This window comes from Dromiciops gliroides, chromosome 6 (genome assembly GCF_019393635.1).
Source record: "Dromiciops gliroides isolate mDroGli1 chromosome 6, mDroGli1.pri, whole genome shotgun sequence".
NCBI classification, from domain to species: domain Eukaryota; kingdom Metazoa; phylum Chordata; class Mammalia; order Microbiotheria; family Microbiotheriidae; genus Dromiciops; species Dromiciops gliroides.
Genome location: NC_057866.1, coordinates 115,284,928 through 115,308,699, shown reverse-complemented (window position 1 = coordinate 115,308,699; position 23,772 = coordinate 115,284,928). Strand labels below are relative to the sequence as shown.

The following is a 23,772-nucleotide window of genomic DNA, read 5'->3' as shown; positions in this document are numbered from 1 at the left end:
CCGTGTGGGTATCAACTTTATGCATAAATTATTTAAGGTTCTTGGGCATTAATTATCTGGGCCTCAAGGTATGACTGATAAAAAATGGAAATTGTCAGAATCAATCTCTATTAACTCTATCACTATAAACATTTTAAGAAAATCAATCTGAATGATCAGTTCTAAAGATTTTATTAAAGAATGGAATTAAGGCATTTTAATGACAGCTTCTGAACTAGCTAAAGTATAAATGGCAAAAAAAAAATCAAGTAACCAATTAACTATACACAGAGAGAGTCAAACTCATCCTCCTCCCCTCCTGCACTTTAGCTCTATGTTTATCAGGTGAGAAAATGTCTCAAAGACTTCGGACTGAAAAATCCTTGAAAGCCACTGGATGAATTCCAGTGATCTTGCACAGTAAACCTGTTTGAGTTGGGTGAAGGACGGTGGCCTGTGGGACCTGCATAAAAACTATGGAGTTCATTCAGAACCCAAGAAATTTGAGCAAACAGGAGAGAGCAATCCAGCCAAACCCCTGGGGAAAAAGTAATCAACATAGGCTGGGGGAATAGGAACAGAGCTCCTGGCCTCTTCCTTAGTCTCATCTTGGTCATATCACCACTCCAGAAGACCAGAAGAGGACTTCATGAACTTGGGTGATCAGAGGACTCCCATTTTCCATATGCATCCTATCAGAGTCCCCAGATCAGCTGAAGAAATATTTGTATTGGGAATCAAGGGCAGGTGGGAGAGAGAAAAGGTTCTGGCAAGAACCTGACCTACAGGGGCATTTGAAGGACTCGAGCCAAAAGGCTCCCTGGACCTGTGAGCACACCCAAGGTAGAACTATCTTTCCTTGGGACTCTGACTAATGGTTATAAATCAATCATCAGACCATGAAGAACAATAGGGGTTTATGAACTACAATATTAGTATAAACCTTCCCTAACTCCTCAGTGCTAATCTTAATTGCAAATGGACTTGGGATGATAGCTCTAGAGTATACTCACCTATTACAAACTTAAAAAAAAAACCCTCAACCCATGTAGAAATTTAACTGCCTGAGACCACATACATTATCCGTGTGACCCTACATAAGAAATTGTGTACACAATTATTTTATTGCCACTCATTGACAAGATAGGAATGAACTGGGTCATGGCCACACAGTTTCAATTCGAAATCATTTTATCATTAAAGTGTATCTCTTGTCTAGATTCTTGACACTTTTCCCAGTGGTTTTCTGAAATTTTGCATACGTATTCACAAACACGGTGACTGTCACTACAGCAAATATCCAACAAACCAGTTGGATTCCACTTGTAGTTCTTACCTTCTTGTCTCTATAATAACCAAATTACTGTTTGTCTATAGTCTTCCCATCTATCCTCCCACTGCATTATCTTCATTTAGAAAAAGGAAACTCAATCCATAAGAGCTAGAACTCTACAGATATCCAAAATCCAAAAAGCTTATTCAACAATACATTACAAAAACAAAAGTGCAGAACAGGGGTGTACCCCTCCCTAGTCAGACCAAATGTAGAGTATCATGAAAAGTTCTGGGTACCATGTTTTAGAAAGAATATTGACAAACAGGGATGCACCGAGAATGGAATGACCAAGATGGAAAAGAGCCTCAAAATCATGCCAATCAAGGATAAATTGAAGAAACCTCCAGATGTTTAGTCTAGAAAACAGAAAACTTAGGGGTAACGTGATAGCTGTCTCCAAATATTTTAAGAGCTTTCATGTGGAAGAGGGATTAAATGTGTTCCACTTGGGCCCAAAGGGCAGAGCTAAGACCAGTGGGTGGAAGCTACAGTAAGCAGATTTGGATTTAATCCTTCCTAAAAGTTAGAACTATCCAAAAGTGCAGTGGGTAGCAAATCCCTTACCACTGACTGGAGGGTGATCACTTTTACAGGCCATTATAGATGGGTTTAATGCTTAGGAAGGGGGGGTTGAACTTGATGACTTCTGAGGCCTTCGAATTCTACAGTTTCATGATTCTATAAGCATTAATTAAAGCAATGAAAATAATACCCCCCCACCCCAAGTCAGAAACCCAATACATCATTTTAAGCAGTTTGTTCTTTTCTTCTCTGGAGAGCAGAGTAGCCTGGGTTATCAACTCCAGGACAGTAGAGACTATGTTTATAGTTAAACTTTGTATTCCCCTAGGGTCTAGCACTGGGCTCTATATGCAGTAGGTACACAATTAATGCTTACTAAATGGTTAAATGCTGAGTAGAGTGCCCACTACAACACGATATTAACTCAGTGCACTATTAGAACTTCTATCAGTCAATGACAATAGACTTAACTATAACTCTCTGTGCAGAGCATTGCACTGATTTGGGACCTTTAAAACTCAAATGAATTTGTCAAGATTATCTTTTAGTTAAGAAAAGTTCTTCTCTTAATTTTTAGGACAAATGAATTAAAGACTGAAATGAGGCAATTGCTCCTATATTCATCCACAAATACAACTGAATTATGAACATCTGACCCAGAAACAAATTCATCTCCACAACAATAAACATCCAAATTAGGGGGAAGGAGGAGACTGAGAAAATATTCAGGTACCACTAAAGTGGGGTTCCCTCCTGTCACACATTTTCAGATTCCTCTGCATCCAAAGGACTGGATACTGTCTCATCCAATACTGCAGCCAAGCATTGAAGTAAATTATGCTGCTATCATCTTTTTCCACTTAAGGCAAAGTCATACTACAGGATACTCACCAATCCCGCAATGGGCGTGGGCAATCTATTGATCTTTTTGACAAGTCCTGGTTTTATAGCATTCAGCAGCCTGTCATGAGAAAGACAATATGTTAAAGTAAGAAATGAAGATGATCACACCAATCATTTTCATCCAGTGATACAAGATGAATGGGGTGGGGGATGCCTGTAAATTTAAAGCAGGTTAAAGGAAGCACACACATAAATAGATCTGGCAATATCAAACTTTGGTTGTGGTGGTTCAAGTTTCAGTATTTGAAATGGTCAGGGCTTTATTTCCATTAATGGGGAGGTGGAAAGAATGGCTGTCCAAAATTGCCTATATTGTTAGTCTTGTTGATATTTATGAAGGGATGAAAAATACCAATAATTTTTTTAAAATTTTAAAGATATGGTTGAGAAGAAAAAGGGAAGAGTTAAAAATAATAATAACAACAATAACAACCTAACATTTACATAGTGCTTACTGTGTGTCAGCCACTATGCTAAACACTTTAAAATTATCTCATTTGATTTTCCCAACAACCCTGGGAAGTAGGTGCTATTATTACTCCTATTTAGAGATGTGGAAACTGAGGCAAACAGAGGTTAAGTGACTTGTCCAGGGTCACAAAGTGAATAATGTACATAAGGCCAGGTTTGGACTCAGGTCTTCCTTACTCTAGACCCAAGGCTCTATCCCCTGTCCCAGTCCGTTTTGTGAGGTATTATAATGGAGAGAATCAGGAGGTAAGCAAACCTGGTTTCTGATAGGCAGCTAGCTAGGTGCTACAGTGGATAAAGCACTGAACCTTCAGTTGGACCTGAATTCAAATCCATCCTCAGATACTTAACACATGTGACTCTGGGCAAGCCAATTAATCACTAGCTGCCTCAGTTTCCTCAACTATAAAATGGGAATATAAATAGCTCTTACATCCCAAAGTCGTTATAAGGATAAAACAATATTTGCAAGCTGCTAATTGAAGTGTCTAATACATAAATACTTGTTCATTTCCCAGCTTCTCCTTCCCTTGATAAGATTAAGGCATATACATCAGCATTAAACCCATGCTTCTTTTCTCTCCCCCAAAACATCTTCCCCCACACTCCCTCTTTCCTCTTACGACAAGGATTCATTTTTCCCAAAAGAAGACAAAGTGCTCCCCCAGGCCTGATTGGCCCCAGCTTCCCTGATGTGTCCAAGATTATAAAAAGTACCCCCAAGGTGGGGTCAATTTCTGAAGACCTTGCAAGTCACCACATCCTGCCCTTCTTACTGGTTACCTTTCCATATGGAGACAGGGCAGGGGTTGGGGGCAGGGGAAGGTGACTTTTCCAGAAAAGCTAAGTGCTAGTGCTATCCTTATTACATATTGCAATTTTGTTAACTGTTAAATGACTTTCAAAGGCTGACATTTCATTCCAACAACAAACCTGAACAAAGAGGATACTGGCTGATGGTTCACCTCCAACATGGGAACAATGTAATGAGATGATTAATAAATAGGAGACTGGGACAGCTATGTGGCACAGTGGATAAAGCACTGGCCTTGGATTCAGGAGGACCTGAGTTCAAATCCAGCCTCAGACACTTGACACTTACTAGCTGTGTGACCCTGGGCAAGTCACTTAACCCTCATTGCCCAGCAATCAATCAATCAATCAATAAATGAATGCATAAATAAATAAATGAATGAATGAATGAATGAATGGATAGATAGATAGATAGATAGATAGATAGATAGATAGATAGATAGATAGATAGATAGATAGATAGATAGATAGGAGACTGTGAGGGAAAAGACTGAGAAAATACCTAAAATAAAAAGGGTGGAATTATTAGATCGGCCCAAGGGTTCAAAAGACCTGGAGGCTGGTAGAAGCAGCCAGTGTCTGGGCACCATGGCAGAGCCTTCAAAAACAAGGAGATGATGGTGGAAGAGTCAGGCATTAGTGGAAGACCTTTCACACAGTGGATAATACAGGCTTTTAAACTGAACTGAAATGACTAGCTGGGTGATCTTAGGAAAGTCATTTCACTCTGGGTCTTAGGATCCCCCATGTGTATTGTAAAAAGGGTATAAATGAGGCTTTCATTACTTATCTCAAAGGGCTGTTCTGGGGGGTGGAAGGGGAATACTTTGTAAACTTCAAAATACACAAACATGAGCTACTACTGAATCCTGTGGACGATAAACTAGGTATGCTATATGGGGTACAATGCCTAGGAGTCACAGGCTTTCTGGAGAAAAGGTATTTCTGGGAGTGAAAATGGAAAATGGGAAAAAAACAAAACAGAACAAAAAAAAAGAAAATTGAAAATGAGAGTGGAGATGGGAATGAAAGCAGGTCTCAGGAGCCTGTGGTTAACTCCTGAAAGACAAACATGGGGAGAGTAGGATGTAAGAAGAATGACAAATCTCACTTTCTAGAGACAGGTCTGTTTTGACTGGCATGATGGTAATTTGTTGAAATAGAGTACGAGAAAATATAGTCTATTCAGAAAGGACAGATTGGGGATAAAGGAAAATTTTGTGTAAGCACTTATTCCCCACATGCAGGAAGTAGGAGGAGACCAGAGGCTAGAAAAATTTCTGGGTTAAGTTTCAAGAGGAACCTTCTGGTCGGGGTTTATTACAATCCTCCAAACCAAGAAGAAAAACCTGGTTTGGCCTTCTTTCAGAAGCTTAGTAAAGATGCCAAGTCCCAGAATATATTGGTGATGGGGATTTTAACTAACCCAACATCCGTTAGAGAAGCAATATACAAATACATCCTAAGGGAGCATTAACAATATGTCTTGAATGTAACCTGGCATTTGATTTTGTCTTCATTGATATAGGTGGGCATGCCAAAGGAACAATGTTGTCCCATGTAAAGTAATATGATAATGGCCACATAATTACCATTCACATGCCCACATAGAATTATAAGACTCATAATGCTGGAAGAAACCTTAGAAAGCATCTAATCCTACACCCTAGTTTTAAAGTTGAGGAAAAGGAAGCCCAGAGAGGTCGATGGATTTATTTGCTGAGTTCACACAGGTTACTACATAGCAGAGGAGACCAGTTTACCAAGGAAAGCATCCAAGGTGGGGAGTCTACCAGATGGGCCCTGACTCTTAAAGCATGCTGGCTTCCTTGGAACACTTGTCTACCTGCCGAACTTCTGTTCCTTTCCTCTTAGGCCTCAATTTCCTAGGAGTCAGCTCATTCCTCAAACTAATCTGGGGAAACCCCTTGCCTTTGGCCTAGGGCATGAATCTTTCTGGCCATTCTCTATATGGAAATTTGGTATACCCTAGATCCAGAGTTCAACTTTTTTCTTTCCAGCTACCATATATTCCAAACCACAAGTGGGTTCCCTGAGGCATGCATTTAAAGCTTAAAAGACTATTCATAGAGGGGGCAGCTAGGTGGTACAGTGGATAAAGCACCGGTCCTGGATTCAGGAGGACTTGAGTTCAAATCTAGCCTCAGACACTTGACATTTACTAGCTGTGTGACCCTGGGCAAGTCACTTAACCCTCATTGCCCTCCCCAAAAAAATTAAAATTAAAATTAAAAGACTATTCATAGAAATAACAAAAGTAAAATTCAGTTAATCAAAAAGGCTTAAAAGACTTCTGTCCAGAAGTCATCCCAGATAGAGAAGATTTGGAACCCGAATGTTTGTGTTTGAATTCTACCTTCTGTGACCCTGGGCAAGTAGATTCTCCTTCTTAGGCCTCAACCTCTCCATCTGTAAATGTGAGGGAGTTAGAATAGATTGTTTCAAATGTCCTTTCCAGTTGTAAATACTATGGTTCTGTGGATGGTTTAAAAAGCTTCCCACTAAACCACTAAATAGCCACCATTGTCTTACACATGCTCCCCCATGAAGAGAGTACTATATCCTTCAGCATTACAGGACACATGTTACATAATAATGAAAGGTACAGAAACACACCACAAATGAAGACAAATTTCCAAATGTGTGTCCCTCCCCTCCAGCACCCTTCCTACTCCACACCCACCCACCTCTCTTCATCAATACCATTTAATCTGTATCTCAGGCAAGTATCCAAGTGTATTATTATTTAAAGCTTTACTCATTCGATCCTCATGACAACCCTGTGAGATAGGGTTATTATTATATTATATAAATACATATTATTATATAATAGGCTATAAGTATTATATCTATTTTACAAATCAGGAGAATGAGGCCAAGAAAGCCTAAATGGCTTGATTTGCCCAGAGTCACATGGCTAAGAAGTAGCTAAGAGAGGATTCGAACTCCAGTCTTCTAGGCGACTCTTCACTATGTAATCTACTTGCCTCCTATTTTCTTATCAGTTTGTCACAATCTTCCTTCAGTTTTGGCCATGTGTGTTGATAGGGTTGTTGGAAAACAACATCTGTCAAGGGTATTAGTCAGGAAATGCTTATAGTGGGGCCTAATGATGTCTGTTTTTATGGTTCTATCACTTAAGCTACAGAATGGCAAAGGAAGGGGCAGCCTGTCAAAAAGTGTGGAAGAAAGAACACTGATCACACCGTGAGGGGAGAACTGGTTTTCAATTACATTTTGAACCCATTAGCTGGATTCAAATGAATGGGGGGGGGTTAAATCACTTTACCTTTCTGAGAGTTTGTCTCTATGAAAAATGGATGAGGGGCAGCTAAGTGGCACAGTGGATGGAGCACTGGCTTTGGGCTCAGGAAGACCTGAGTTCAAATCTGGCCTCAAACACTTAACACTTATTAGCTGTGTGACCCTGGGCAAGTCACTTAACTCCAATTGCCTCACCAAAAAAAAAAAAAAAAAATGGATGAAAAGAAGTACCCTTAACTAAGAGGGTTGTTCCTGAGGATCAAATGAGATAACGTATAGAAAGTGCTTTGCAAACCTGTGTATTAGCTAATACAAAGAGCTTAATTTCCCATTTTCTGGTCATTTTCACTGCAATAACAATGCACTACCACTAAGTGGTGAGAGTTAACTACTGTGGTCAGTTCAAAAACTGGACTTTCACTAAGGTTCAAGTTCATAGCTCTTTGCTTAAAGCTACACAGATTTATCACCACAAGTTTGCCAAATTTGGGAAGATAAAAATGTATTTATCTATAACTTAACAATTAAGCAACTTGGAGTTGTATCCATAGCAAACCTATTAAAATGAATAAAATTTATGAATAAAAGTCATGACCCCCCCCCCATATTTCTATAATAGCTATGTTATACGACTCACTCTATCTTGGCTTTTGCCAATTGTCCCTCCAGTAATTTGTTTTTAATTTCACGGTTTGATACCTTCTCTAACAAAAGAGTCTTTTCTATAACTGCTTCCCTGTTAGCCTAGAGATATATCTATATTGCTTCTGAGTTAGATGATTACTTCCAGGTACAAGTTTTCCCCCCCTTCTTTCTCCATTCGAGTGTCCTGTCTCCTTCTGGTTTTCTCCTAGCCAAAAATCTCTGCTCAGGAAGTATGCTAACTAGTATCCTGCTAATGACAGCTCCTGGTATTATGTCTATCTTCCAAACATAGAAGCCCAAACTTTAAAAACAAATCACTCTAAGTCTTTTAGTCTGCTTTGTACTAGAAACTTAATCTGGTTACAAGTGATAGGGAGGTGACCAACTACTTTCTTGAAGAGTTCTCTGGTCTCCCCTAGCAACTTTAGATAATAGCTTCTTTATCGAATTCTACACAAAGTTTAAAGTGACAACATCCATTACAAATATAATGGCAAATTGAAAACCCAACTAAAGAGAAAAAACTGGCTAGCTGTCACATCAGTTCACCATATGAAATCAGAGAACCTGTCAAACTGGTTGCTCTCAGAAGAGACTTTCTAGAAGTGTGATAATTGTCTTTAATATTTGAGGACAAGGGGACAGCTGGGTGGCACAGTGGATAAAGCAATGGCCCTGGATTCAGGAGGACCTGAGTTCAAATCTGACTTCAGACAGTTGACACTTATTAGCTGTGTGACCTTGGACAAGTCAATTAACCCTCATTGTCCTGCAAAACAAACAAATGAATGAATGAATAAATAAATAAATTTTGAGGACAATGTTGTGGAAGAAGGATTGTTGGTTCCATCTGGCCCCAGAGGGCAGAGGAACAATGGGCAGAATTAATAGAGAATCACATTTAGGTCTGATGTCAGGAGAGACAAGAGACTACTCAGTTGTCCAAAAGCAGAATGGAGAACACTTGAAGTACTGATCTCCCCTTCACCGGAAGGCTTGAAGTAACAGCTAAATGACTGCTTGTCTACAACATTGTAGGAAAGGATTCCTTTTCGGAGTCAGATTGGATTAGATCTCCCCTAAGATCCCTTCAAATCCTCCAGTGCTGTGATGCTACTTTCTGAAAAAAGCATTAAAATTTTAAATTCCACCAGAATATTATTAAAGTACCCTGAAAAAATTCCTTGGGGGAAGTCTCTTAAGTCCCACAGAGTCTAAATGTAGTGCTGGATACTACCCAGTAAAGTACCCAGTAAAGACTTTTTGACTGACTGAAGCAACTGATTCAAGATCCACTGGAAGAATGAGGAGTAATCATAACCACTCCTGAGGTCTGACTCTCCAAGTATTTGTGAACTCACTTAAAATCATGTGATTCATACCAGCCTGAATCAACTGCCCTCCGTTATAATGGCATGTCTGCTGCTGCTGCTGCGGCTGCTGCCACTTCAGAGGGACTTGGTTAGCTGATCTTATCTTCTTCTAAGGTAGCTGTAAATAGTTAAGTCCTATTCTAAGATCCCTCATTTCAGCTCTTCTTAATTTAACCTACAATAGGGGTTTGTCATCTGGGAGCCATGCACAGATTTCAGGGGGTCTGTGAACTTCTAGAGGAAAAAATTTACATCTTTATTTCAATATAATACATTTCCTTTGGAATTCTAAGTATTTTATTTTATATATTTAAAGACATTTTTTCTAAGAATCAGTCCAAAGGCTTCACCAGACTCTCAAAGGGGTCCACAACACAAGAAAACATAAACAGTCTCCAACCTGGAAACCTATTTTGGCCTTTATTTCCTAGAACTAAAAAGTACAAGGGGTTGGGGGGAGGGCATGTATATGAAGTAATGGATAGAGAGCTGCCCCTGGAGTCAGGAAGAGTCATCTTCATGAGTTCAAATCTGGCTTCAGACACTTACCAGGTGTGTAACCTTGAGCAAGTCACTTAACCCTCTTTGCCTCAGTTCCTCACCTGTAAAATGAGCTGGGAGAAAAAAGTGGCAAACTATTCCAGTATCTTTGCCAAGAAAACCCCAAATGGGGTTACAAAGAGATGAAAATGACTCAACACAAAACAACAACAATGGTATTCCTATTTCCATCAGGTTATAAATGCCTCATACTTTATACATAAAAGGCAAAATGTGGATAAACATGCCTAGTAGTTCCACGATTAAGACAGTTTTGTTACTTTCTCATGTAAATATTTCCCTAATGCCATATGCAGTTTACTATACACAATAATAATATTTAACATTGAATTCACATCATCCAACATACCAGATACCTGCTATGTTGCAGTTTGAAGGCTTAAGAACTTTTTGTTATTGTTATTGCAAATAGCAGGTATCCTGTGAGAAGCCCAACAACATTTGCATGGTCAACTATGAAGTCATTAACCTGCATTTTTTTCTAAAGAACATATTTCCTTTCTACAGAAATTTATGCATGAGCACATTTCAATCAACAAGTATTAACTGAATGAAGGAGAAATATTAAGCATTTACTATGTTCCAAGCAATGTTCAGTACTAAAAATATAAATACAAAAGTTAGACTGTGCATGCCCTCAAGAAACTTACATTCTGATGGGGGATGAGGACACAGAAAAGGACTGATGGTCAGGGAAAAGACTTGGGACATGGGAAGTCACAAGCATTGGTGAATAGTGGAGTAACACAGTCCATTTACATACCCTTTCCAGAGTAGTGATTACAGTCCATAATTATCAGAGAAATAGTTTGGAAGGGGTTGAGGGGAGAGGGGAGAGAAGGTAAGCACACATGATCCCATAGAGGACATAACCCAATGGCTTAGCTTTGGTACTAGAGAAGATATAAAGCAGTAAAAGAACAGTCTTTGCCCTCAAGTAATTTGCTTGGAATCAAAGGATCAGAAGGGTGGTAGAAGTTATCTAGTCCAACCCCAGAGTAGCCTCCTGAAAGTACTCAGCCAGCCTTAGCAGAAACACTTGAAGTGACAGGCAATTCATTACCTTCCACTTGATAAAGACAACTCTGACCATTAAAGAAATTGTTCCTGATGCATGGTCACATTTGTTTCTGAAATTGCTCTAAATGGTAAGAGCACAGATCGACCAAATATCAAATTGTGCTTACTCCTGTTTCCATTTTGGTCCAAACAACCACTGGCTAACCTGTGGCTAACCATATGTGGTCTCATGGTAACCAGTGTGTATATTGAGCAATTCATAGCTTGTCCATCATCCTAGCTGTGTGACCCATCCAGGCTCATTGCACATGATAAACTGCCTCTAAGACATCTGACACCCAGGACCTTTTGTGGCAAAGCTCTTTATTTGTCATGCAGGCATGCATGCAGTGAGATTCTACATGCCATTCTTTTTACTGCACACTGAGAGACTACAAGGCTGCTGCTACATCCTCTCTGTGAGCTGAACTTCTGGTACACAGACCTCTCGTAGCACCATAGTGTGAAATATTTCTGTGCTGATCTATATTAATAGAGTGTGTGTGTGTGCATGTGTGTGTGGATATAAAAGGGAAGTCTTTCTTTACACTAAACAACTGACTCTTTGCTGCCCACTTCTCCTAGTTCTGGGAACACTCAAAAGAAGTCTAGTCTTTTCCCCAAATAACAGGGCACTGTTCAAGCTTTGTACATAGGCTTATGGAGTAGAAAACTAGTTCCCCCCACCCAAAAAAAATGTCTTATTCTGTGACTGACATGAATTCTGAGGCTCTCTGAACTTAACAAGGCTGGTTCTGGTTAAACTGGCCATTCGCTGGATCCATATTCAAAAGTTTTCCAAAGTTATAGGACTGGCCAGAGCTTAGTCTCTGCTGGCATATATGCTTTGAGCAGCCACAGCAATACTCACATACCAATGAAACAAGTGGTTCTATCCAAATACAGTGGGGGGACATTAATATGGATCCAACAAGAAAATATTTCAGAGAAGCAAAAGACAAAGCCAGGCTATCTCTATTACAGTGATGACATCTAGGTGAATATGGGAGAAAATACTTCCTATTTTTGACCATAAAGTCTCAAAAAATGTTTCTTTTTTTGTTGCTAGGAGGTATAGGAGAAGCCTAATTTAATTCTTTTTTACAATCGAATCTCCCACTCAGCAGAATAACATTTATTTCTATGTAATAGTTTTGTTTTTTTTTAAGTGAGGCAACTGGGGTTAAGTGACTTGCCCAGGGTCACACAGCTAGTAAGTGTAAAGTGTCTGAGACTGGATTTGAACTCAGATCCACCTGAATCCAGGGCCAGTGCTCTATCCCCTGCACCAATGTAATAGTTTTTACTCTGCAAAAGCTATTATTCAGAAAAATTCAGAAAAAGCTTCTTCCAGTGATACATCATATTAATTCTGACCTATTAAAAGATTTTTTGGAAGGTTTACGTGTCTACTACTACACAGAAGAAATGGAGGAAATATGTTTTCTCTTTTGCTCTCTTAGCTCATAAGGTAACTACCATGCCACCAAATACAATTAAAGGCATACTACTGTAATCTAGATACAATTCCTACAACCCTGGGCTAATCATGAGTGTCTTTTCAGAAGTATATAGACATACTTATGTATCAAGCAAATCATTAATTATCTAAAGCTGTAGGATACAGAAAGTACAGCTAAACAAAATGCACAAATAATTCTAAATATGTACTTTGGACATTCATTTCAATATCCTTGACCCCACTCCCAAGCTACTGAAAGACAACAAAATGAGAGATTTACTGCTTTTGAAAAATTACTAGAAGTGGATCTTAAGTTGTCCAAAAATAGTACACAGATATGTGAAATCTTCAACTATAGAATCAATAGAAGAAAAATTCAAAAGACATGATACACTAGGACCTTATGTTCTATAGTCAAATAATACTTTTCAGCACATGCATTTAAGAGATGAAGCATGGGCATGATCATCTTTATCACCAACAGAAAGGGAACCCACATTAAAAGGACAGAGAAAAGGACTTAAACAGCATGGTCATTGAATGTTCCACTATTTAGCCTTCACTTGGGTTTAAAACTGTTGCTACAGTAACAGCAACATTGTGTGATGATCAACTGTGATAGACTTGGCTCTTCTCAGCAGTGTGATGATCCAAGACAATTCCTAAGAACTCATGATGGAAAATGTTCTCTACATCCAGAAAAAAGAACTGTGGATTCTGAATACAGATTGAACCATATTGTTTCTACTTTCTTTTTTGAGGTTTTTTCCCTTGTATTCTGATTCTTCTTTCACATGACTAATGCAGAAATATGTTTAATGTGATTGAACATATATAACCCATATCAGATTGCTTTCTGTCTTAGGGAGGGGTCTGGGAAGGGAGGGATGGAGAAAAAATTTGGAGCTAAATATCTTATGAAAACAAATGTTGAAAACTATCTTTACATGTAACTGGAAAATAATAAAATACTTTTGATTTAAAAAAACAACAACTGTGTGCTGCCAACTGAACTGGGACTAGACTTGTGATTTCACTGATACAGAGAACTCCTAAATAAAGTAGTTAGGTCTTAGACACTAATCTGTATGTGATGTTTATGATTCAAGAGTTTTCCTGAACATACTTCTTTTTTTTTTAGTGAGGCAATTGGGGTTAAGTGACTTGCCCAGGGTCACACAGCTAGTTAATTGTTAAGTGTCTGAGGCCAGATTTGAACTCAGGTACTCCTGACTCCAGGGCGGGTGCTCTATCTACTGCGCCACCTAGCTGCCCCTGAACATACTTCTTTTTAAAAAAAAGAATATTTTAATTTTAGTTCTCATTTGCATGTAAAAACAATTTCAACATTCACTTTTTCATAATTTTTGAGTTCCAAATTCCATCTTTTCCTCCCTTCTTTCCCCTCTCCTTAAGAAGGTGAGCACTTTGATACAGACTATACATGCGCATGCAGTCATGCAAAACATATTTCCATATTAGTCTTATTGCAAAACAGAACACAGACCAAAAGGACAAATAACACCCCCTGGGGGGAAAAAAAAACCTAATGCAAAAAAAACAAAAACAAGAAAAATAAAGTTTAAAAAGTATGCTTCAATCTGCATTCATTCTTCATCAGTTCTTTCTCTGGGGATGGATAGCATTCTTCATCATAAGTCCTTCATAATTGTCTTAAATCATTGTATTGTTGAGAATAACTAAGCCATTCATAGTTGACCATCATACAATATTAGTGTCATTGTGTACAATGTGATATTTAAAATCTAAATGTGGGTCCTAACCTGCCCCCCGCCCCAGTTTTGGTGGGGAAGCTGGCTAAAATCACTCATAAATTCAGCAAGAGTTTAGGCCTTTAAGGATTTATTAAAGTGCATTAGAAGTTAGTGAAGAGAGAGTCGGTATAGCCAGAGAGAAACCCTTGCTTTTCCTAGCAGTCCACGTGAAGTGCCCCACCACACCAAAGTCCTGGACACCACCAAACCAGTTCCAGAAGTAAAAAGCAAGATCCAGCAAGCCAACCTCCACTTCCTACTTCCTCTCTCCCTCCCCAAAAGGGGAGGTCCTTCAAGCTGATTGGTTGAGGGTGGTCTCCTTTTGGCATAGTAGTCCACAGCCTCTGAGAACAACACCCCACTCAGGGCCAGCCAGGTGTGGTCTTGATTTAATCATTCTTAAGTAGGTTCTCAGTCAGTTTCTAAGTCTCACCCAATTCAATTTCAAATCAGTCTTCAGGTGGGGCCCCTGGGCATCTGCCAAATCCCATTATTTTATCACAACAATGACTTCCTGTCTCTACTCACTTCACTTAGCATCAATTTATATGTCTTTCCAGATTTTTCTGAAACCATCCTGCTCATCATTTTTTATAGCACATTAGTTTTCCATCACAATCATATACTACAACTTGTTCAGCCATTCCCCAATTGAATTTCCAATTCTTTGCCACCAGAAAAAAAAAAAAGAGTGGCTATAAATATTTTTGTACATATAGGACCTTTTCCTTTTTCTTTGATTTTGGGATACAGACCTAGTAGTGGTATTGCTGAGTCAAATACTATGCACAGTGAACCTATTTCTTAATATTAAAGCTGTGGAATACAATTCTTAGAAGAATGATTTATTTAGTAGATTTCTTGAAAGTGTAGCTACCTTTGTGAAGGCAGGGAGGGCTACTGAAATTCCCACAGGGGAAAAATATTGGGGGGGGGGTGTCTTAAAAAGAAAGAGATAATACTCTTTCTATATTATAGGTTCTCTGAAGGTACAGACAATATCCTACTCAACTTATTTCATCAGAACTTAACAAGTGCTCAATGTTTGAGGAAGATGTCCTCCTTCACCTTTGTCTTTTGAATTCCCCACTTTCCATCAAGATTCATTTTAAGCACCATCTTTTGGAGCAGTTAGTGGTAGCAGATAGAGCACCAACCCTGGACGGAGTCAGGAGGACCTGAGTTCAAATCCGGCTTCGACCCTGAGCAAGTCACTTAACCCCAATTGCCTCACCAAAAAAAGAAAAGAAAGAAATTAAGCACCATTTTTTGCTGAAGGCCTTTCCTGGTCTCTCCCTCATTTACCCTACCTCCCTGCCTGACCCCCATAATCAACAGTGTCTTTTCTAAAATCATCACATATCTACCTTACAAGGATTTTGTATGTAAGAGATTGTCCCTTTTACATATGTCCTTTTTGCATATTTTATGTTTCAATTTAAAACAAATAAACAGGCTGTCAGAGACACTCTGAGGACCAGAGAGAAAACAAGTCACTTGTTTTCAATTATCTCAAAGGCAAACCTACTAACTAAATGCAAAGTTAGCCAGTTATCAATTAGCTCATTTACAAATGACTTTTCAGAAATTTATAAAATATCACTGAGAAACTAGAAAATAAGCAACAACAATTAGGCACTCTGAGGAAATGTGTATATTGTCTGCTTGAGCTAGTTCCCCGAACAGCTGTACTTCACTGGGTGCAGCCCAGCAAGGGAGGACACTGCACTCTGTTCCTGCAATACCAGTGTCTGTCTGGTGTTGGAGTACTGGAGCTGAAGAGAAGACTGTGCCCAGGGTTTTATAGTGCCTGCTGCCTAGGTAGTGTAACGATTGGAATAACGCCACCTGCTGGATACTTACTGTAGAGGAGTTCTGCCCATGAAGGGAAGGTCTTTGAGGGCAAGACCAGGAGTCAGGAAGTGACGCGGGCTAGTGGGAGGAGGAAGGAAGAGACTGGCGCTCAGTCTCGCTCTCTTTTCCTCTGGACTCTGGTGGAGAAGGGAGCTAGAAATGTGCTCTCCCTTTAATAGATAGAAATCTAGGCCTTTCTCTCTCTCTTTACCAAATTCTTATTCTCCTTAATAAATGCTTAAAAGTCTAACTCTTGCTAAAGCTTATAATTTATTGGCGACCACTCATTAGATATTTTAGACAGTTTAGCTAGAATTTTACCCCTTAACAGATGGTGACCACGAAGAGGAAAGCTAAACTTCAGTCTTCTGATCTTCTGGTTGGGTAAGAAATTTCCCCTCCCTCTCCCTTTAACTGCTAAGTACTGGCGTACTGGCTGTGTTTTCCTTTAAATTTTTTCGAATGGACCTTTTAAACTCCCTAATTACCCTATTTTTGATTTTAGTCTGTTTAACCAGACAAATGGGGGATAAGATCATGTTAATGCTTTGTTTTTGTGGATTTTCTATTTTTCTTTTTATTTTTGTTAAAAGAGCCAGTAACTTACTCACAGGAGGAAATATCACTCCCTCTCCCAACCATGCTTTTTCAGAGAAACCTGAAGAGATTCCTGCAGCTTTTCCCAATTCTAACACTAATTGTTGCTCTAATTTTGCATGCCTGGAGGCAATGACCCACCCTCTAGAAGCTTTTAATCCCCTAGCACCTGGAGGCAAAGTGGGGGAAGAGGAATCCAGGCCTGAGTTCAAAATCAAGTCGGATTCAAATTGTGCTGGTCCCTCCCCTCCTCCCCAGACCCCACCCTCTACTCCTCCCATGGCCAAGCCCATTGCTTCCCCGGCCTGGGAAGTCCAGAGAACTGATGCGCATGCTCAACTTTCTCTAACTACATTTGCAGCTTCAGGCTCAGCCCTTTCCCAGCCTGGCTGTGCTTCTGAGACAACCTTAGAAAGCCCTTTAAATTCCAGATATGCTTGTTTTGTTCATAATTTTGCTAACCTGCTTTTGTCTTTAATTAGTAATCTTATAAAGCATTTGTATGGTGAAAAGACTGACAGACAATATAGAGGGGTTAAAGAAGAAAAACTTAAGCTGAATAAGAATGACAATCATCACCATAGTTCAAGACTCCGCTTCTTTTGCCATGGAAGTATATATATTTTACAGAAATGTAGAAGTAAGAAGCAAGGTATTGATATGAGTATTGGGGATTTTAGATATCGGAATCAAAAGTGTTCTAAATTCACTCAGATTATTAATAGTATCAGTTCAGAGGTTACATAGGATTTCTATGCTATTACATATACATTTTGAAATTAATGGTATGGGTTTATTTTCATAGAGATTTTAATGCTTTTGAGATTGTGTCTTATACTTAGTTTCTAAAACAAGGAGAATATTTGTAAAAGCTTTTTATAGACATGTGATCAAGTTTATATTTTATAATACTCTTATTGATATTAAGTTCATATTCATTTAGATTTCCTTAGTTTGAATTTCACTGTATTTTATTGTTCAATGTGTATTTTCTTCTATTCATTTGTCTATCTAATTTTGAAACATTGCAAGATGGTTTTGATTTTATTATACAATGTTAATTCTAGGAGTATTGTGCTCCCATATTCTGAGTTGTTTGTTTTTGTTATTTTTTCTCAACTGATTATTTGATCAAACTCTTTAAAGCATTTCCCTGGCAAATTGGTTGCCATGGCAAGTGTAAATTGATTCTAGAAGTATTATTTTTGATAAGCATATTCCCAAAAAAAAAAAAAAAAAGAGGGGAACATTTGTAAAAGTTTTCTATTTTCAAAAAAAAAAAGTTCTTTGAGATTCTGTTGTGCTTTAACTTGTATTTAAGTATGTTCTGATTTTTCACAAAAGTAATTGTATACTAAGTAAAAAAAAGGGTATTATTTGAAATTGTTGCATAATTATATATTATATTTTGAGTCAAGATGTATTCACATTTTTTGCAATCATTTATTATCCTCAATTTTAAATCCATATGAGACTTGGATTATGGGAACTTATCATTTAAGACATTAATTGCCTTTATTCTGAGTTATCAGATGCCAGTTGGCCAAGATGCCATCCAATCACAAGAGGAATACATGCAAGAGCAGACACTGAACTGTCACATGAGGGGAGACATGCATGAAGTCAAGGTATGGCCGAGGGAACGGCTTTTGACAAATGTTGAGGTTGGATTCTCTTGGTTTAATATTTTATTCTCTTTTTCCCCACAATATTGTACAGATGGCTGGAAGTATTCATCCCACCCATCTCACTTCTACACCTGGCTTCTATGCTCCCTCCTATATGCCTGATGCCATGGACATCTCAATCCCATGCATCTGATTAAGTCTGACTCAGTTTCTTCCAATATGTTCGGTGGCATGGACATATATTCCATCCACCTATTTTAAGCCTGAGATACTGTATGGGCAGTACATATTGCTCAAGTGTGGGAATGCTCATATCCCATCATTTCTCTGTTCTTTTATGGTAACCCCCATAATTATCTCAGGTGTCATGATAAATACAGTGTTGAATTTGGCCTTGACACCTGTTACCAATTATATTAGATTTTTAAATTTCTCATAATGGCATGAGGATAATTAGGCAGATGATGCAAAAAGTGATAAAACAAAGATAAAAATTATTTTTATTAATTAATATTGCAGCAATTGTCTTCTCAATTACCCTCCATAAGGGGGGACTATAATAATAATATAATTTTAAAGAATGGTTCAATTTTTGTTTTATTGTATGTTTCACGTGTTAACAACTAAGATTCTGTATTCCCTTAGACATGTTTTTGAGAACTTTCGTTGTTTGATTTGATTATTGACAAAGCTATTTTAAAGTTGTGTTAAGCTCAATTTTGTAGGAAATTTTCCTGGCTGATTACCAGCATCCACACATCAACCCCTGAAAAGACTTCCATTCCACGACTACACCTAGAGGACATCTGAGAAAAGACTTTCAGAGACTTTAAATGAACAGTTTTGATTTGTTCTTTTTGTTGGTTTTTTTCTCTTTCTGTTATAATATACACCATCTGTAACATGTATTCTCTGCAGAGGCCCTCCCTTTGCAAGACTAATGTCAAAGCGTCGGTTCATGAGGACAAAAAAAATCGCCCCTCTGGACAAAACTTTCCTCTCTTCCTTTTCTATATTGTTGTTCACATATTATTAGTTAGCAATAGTTATCATATTGTTTTTACTGTTCCGTCAAGGAAACGTTTTGTTTCTTGAGGAACAACAGGGGGGACTGTAACTATTGGAATAACGCCACCTGCTGGATACTTACTGTAGAGGAGTTCTGCCCATGAAGGGAAGGTCTTTGAGGGCAAGACCAGGAGTCAGGAAGTGACGCGGGCTAGTGGGAGGAGGAAGGAAGAGACTGGCGCTCAGTCTCGCTCTCTTTTCCTCTGGACTCTGGTGGAGAAGGGAGCTAGAAATGTGCTCTCCCTTTAATAGATAGAAATCTAGGCCTTTCTCTCTCTCTTTACCAAATTCTTATTCTCCTTAATAAATGCTTAAAAGTCTAACTCTTGCTAAAGCTTATAATTTATTGGCGACCACTCATTAGATATTTTAGACAGTTTAGCTAGAATTTTACCCCTTAACAGAAGCAAACCAAAGGTGTGCATTGTGGTCATTTAGATTCTTTCTGGCTACATCGCAATCCAGGAGCTCCTGATTTCCAGTCCTCTCTACTACATAATGCAGTCAGGTAGCCTCATGGCCCTTACCTGCCCACTGCTGAGCTGGAGATTTCCCCTGTCTTCTTCCTGTAAAACTGGAACTCTTACAGGAATCTGGATGCCTTGCTAGTTTCCTTAGCTGAGTCCTATCCCTCCCTTTAAAGTCCAACTCAATTCTTATAGCTGCAGTGAAACCTCTTCTAACCATACCAGCCCAGAGTCCTATCTCCTTCCAGACTCCAATAATACCTACTATCTATGTCATTTGATTGGGTTTTTTGCCCTACTGTCTTATCTCTTTCTTCCAAACCCAACACTGGTTTCATTCTAGTGCCCCATCATACCTTTCCCCAATGGCCTCAGAGGTTGGGTTCTCTCCATTCATTACCCTCCTTCTTCCAAGAAAAAATCCAGGATAAACTGGGTTTTCCTTTGAAATATCAATGAATCTTGATCCAAGTTTTTGTGTGGCTAGACTTTACCTGATGTTTATCTCATCTTTCTCTACCAGTTTAAGTTGAAGGAGGGAAGGAGGGAAGGAAGGAAGGGAGGGAGGGAGGGAGAGAAGGAGGGAGAGAAGAAAGGAGGGAGGGAGGATAATGATGGGCGTGAAAGTTTGTTGCAATAAAAATATATAGAAAACCCTAAAGAGGATGATTTACTTGTTTCAAGGACAAGAGGTGATGGAAGAAGCTGTAAGACCATATGCAGTGAGATGAGAAAATCTCTAATCAAAATCAAAAGAAGCAAATTGTTCCCATCTTCCCACCATCTAATCTTGTCATTCAGGTATATATTATCATCACTAAGAACTATTCTAAGAGGGCAGCTAGGTGGATAAAGCACTGGCCCTGAATTCAGGAGGACCTGAGTTCAAATCTGGCCTCAGACACTTGACACATACTAGCTGTGGGACCCTGGGCAAATCACTTAACACTCATTGCTCTGCCAAAAAAAAAAAAAAAAAGAACTATTCTACATCCAAGATGATCAGCTCTGAAATTCTTCTCTATGACCATAATCTAGTCTCTGTTATTCCTTCCTTACCTGCTTCAATACAAATCTAGTCTCTATTATTCCCTCCTTATCTGCCTCAATACAAGCCAAGACATCTGTTTAACAACTCTGTTCTAGATTTACTTTCCTCCTCATTCATTTTCTTAACTATGAAATGAGATATTTGGATTTAGATGATTGTCAAACTTTCTTCTGATTTTGATATTTATACAATTTGGGGGGAAACAGCAGAAGCAAAGCAGCACAGGAGATGTAAACAAAGAACTGACAGGCCATGGTTACAGCTAGGGTTCTCTCTTCCACCCATGCCCCATGACCTTTCATTGTTTTCATTTTATTGACCCTAAATCCTGGAAAATTCATACAAACATCCATCTACTCTGTTCTTGCTATCAAGTGGCTAAATCCTGTTGAAGGAAAAGAGGAAATGGTAATACTTAACTACATTACTTGGTCTCAGAGAGGGAAAATCTTCCTGACAATTGGAGCTATTCAAAAGTGGAATAGCTGCCTAGGAAAGTCATTTGTGGGGCTCCTCACTTGAGATCTTCAAACTAGGGCTGAGTGATCTGTTCATTGAACCTGTACCTCACCAAGAATGACTCCAGTGAAAGGTTAACCATCACCTTCCCATGTCTAATCTGACTCTAACTTCTACCTATGACTTGTACTACTCCTGAGACTAAGAAAAGAAAGTCTACTCCCTTTTTCCACATGGGAGCCCTTCAAACACATGAAAATAGGTGTCGCATCTCCTGGAATTTTCCAGACTAACCATTCTTAGTTCCTTCAACTGAAATCAAGGCCTTTCGTCAAGGCTAGGTCTAGTGGTGAAGACAGCATTGGTCCTAGAGTCAGAAAGAACTGAGTTCAAATCCAGCCTCAGTTACTTCCTAGCTGTGTGACTGTGGGCAAGTCATTTAACCTTTGTTTGCCTCAGTTTTCTCATCTGTAAAAAGGGGATAATAATAGCACCTTCCTCTCAAGGTTACTGTGAGGATCAAATGAGATACTATTTTTAAAGTATTTAACATAGAAACATGCACATAGTAAGTGCTATATAAATGTTAGCTCTTATTATTCATCATCATCCTGTCTGCTCTCCTTAGGATTGTTCTGAAGCTTATGGAATTGAACAGAATTCTCTAAATGAAGTGTGGCACAGGCATAACTCTCGTGTTCCTAGACATGATGCCTTTATTAATACAACCATGAGCACAATAGAGTTTTATTTTGGTTTGTTCTAGTTTGATTTTCTTGGCTGTCAAATAACAATGTTGCTTCATATTGAGCTAGCACTAAACCCCTAGAACTTTTTCCTATTATCTCTAGCAGTCTAGCCACAACTTGATTTTTTTTAACCCAAATGTAGGGCTGGGAGAGAGCATGTCTTAAGCCTTTTAAGGACCTACTATTGTATAGGCACTGTGCTAAGCTTAGTGCATAGAGTGTGGATTTAGAGCCAAGAAAACGGGTTCAAATCCCACTTCAGATGCTTACTAGCTTGTGACTCTGGGGGTCTCAGTATGTTCATCTGTAAAATGAGGGAGCTCCAGTGGGATGGCCTCTAAGGTTCCTGTTAACTCTAAATATCAGTTCCTATGATTTTATATTTAGCCCCTATTAAATTTCTTCTCATTAGATTTTTCCCCAGCCTTTTAGCCCATCAACATCTCTTTGGATTCTTATGTCATCTGAAAATTTGATAAGTATCCCATCGATACATTTATCCAGATAATTCATAAAAATATTAAATAAGAGAGAGCCAACCAATAGCTCCCCGGGACACAAGAGAGGCCTTGATCCAACTCAACAAACAATATTATTAACTATAATTTAGATCCAGGCATTAAAACAGTTCCAGACCCACCCAAATACTTATCTTGTTGACAAAAATTTTGATTTGTTGAGACCCAAGAACTAGCACCAAGTAGGCAGCCTACTTGGAAATGAGAGAATTCTTATTCAATTAAGCTAGTATTCCAAAAGCAGGTAATGTTAGCTGGGAGTACAGACAGCTGTTCCAGCATAGCAGAAGCTGCCAGGGATAAGACTTTTCTGGCATAGCTTTTAAGAACCCAGGTTCACATCCATGTCAGAACGAGGGACATCAGAAGAATACAAATCCTAGCAAAATTTTAGAATGAATAATGAGATAGGCAACTGAACATCTAGAAGAGGAATTAGTGATTCCAAGATGATGGCTTCATCAAGAGTAGGTCATACTAGACTAATCTTATTTATTTTCTTTTTTGACAAGTTTATTGGGTAGAATTCTAGGTTTCCTTTTCAACATAATCATTAATATCATTTTAATAATGCATTCCAGATTTTTGCCAGGAATCAAGTACAAGCTCACTGCTCTATAACAGCTACATATCATACTCTTTCTTGTTTTGAGAATTGTAACAATATTTCCTTTTTTCCAATCCTTTGGGCCTTTAACGCTCTGTAGATACCAGTGCATATATACCCCATGGGTTTTCCACTTGTTATCTTTTGCTCTTACTACATGACTAGACCAATTCCTTTTCTGTTCACACAAGTCCTTTGGGAATAATGCAAAACATCTTTTAGTAATATGCTAATTCCTGCTTATACCCATCATGAAGCCCTCCATTGCCCTGTGGCTCATCATATACCTTGCACATAACAGGCACATAAGAAATATTTCTTGAATAGAAGAGAGATTGTGTCAATTAGCCTTGAAACCTAAATTCTGCTGTATCACATTTTTCCTACTAGGAGAAGTGCATTCTGAGTTTCAAACAATAGACATGCTTTTGGAAGACAACTAGTGTATAAATCAAGGGGGGATTGACTCTGTTCCTTTTTGTAAAAATCTCCTCCATTACCAGCTGCCCCTGTAGTTCCTAGAAGAGTGTCTTGGACATAGGTACTCAGTGAATGTGGGCTGATTAATAATGAAGCAAACCCAAAATAAA

At 38.7% G+C, this 23,772-nt stretch overlaps 1 protein-coding gene across 5 annotated transcripts in view; it reads right to left on the bottom strand.

Moving 5' to 3' along the window:
* Positions 1–23,772, bottom strand: part of LIMCH1 (LIM and calponin homology domains 1) — a 376,071-nt gene that overhangs the window by 189,481 nt on the left and 162,818 nt on the right. For all 5 annotated transcript variants that reach the window (XM_043970433.1, XM_043970436.1, XM_043970435.1 and 2 more), the window contains exon 3: positions 2,729–2,798. In XM_043970433.1, coding sequence (XP_043826368.1) covers positions 2,729–2,798 — 70 coding nt within the window. The remainder of the gene's footprint in view (positions 1–2,728; positions 2,799–23,772) is intronic.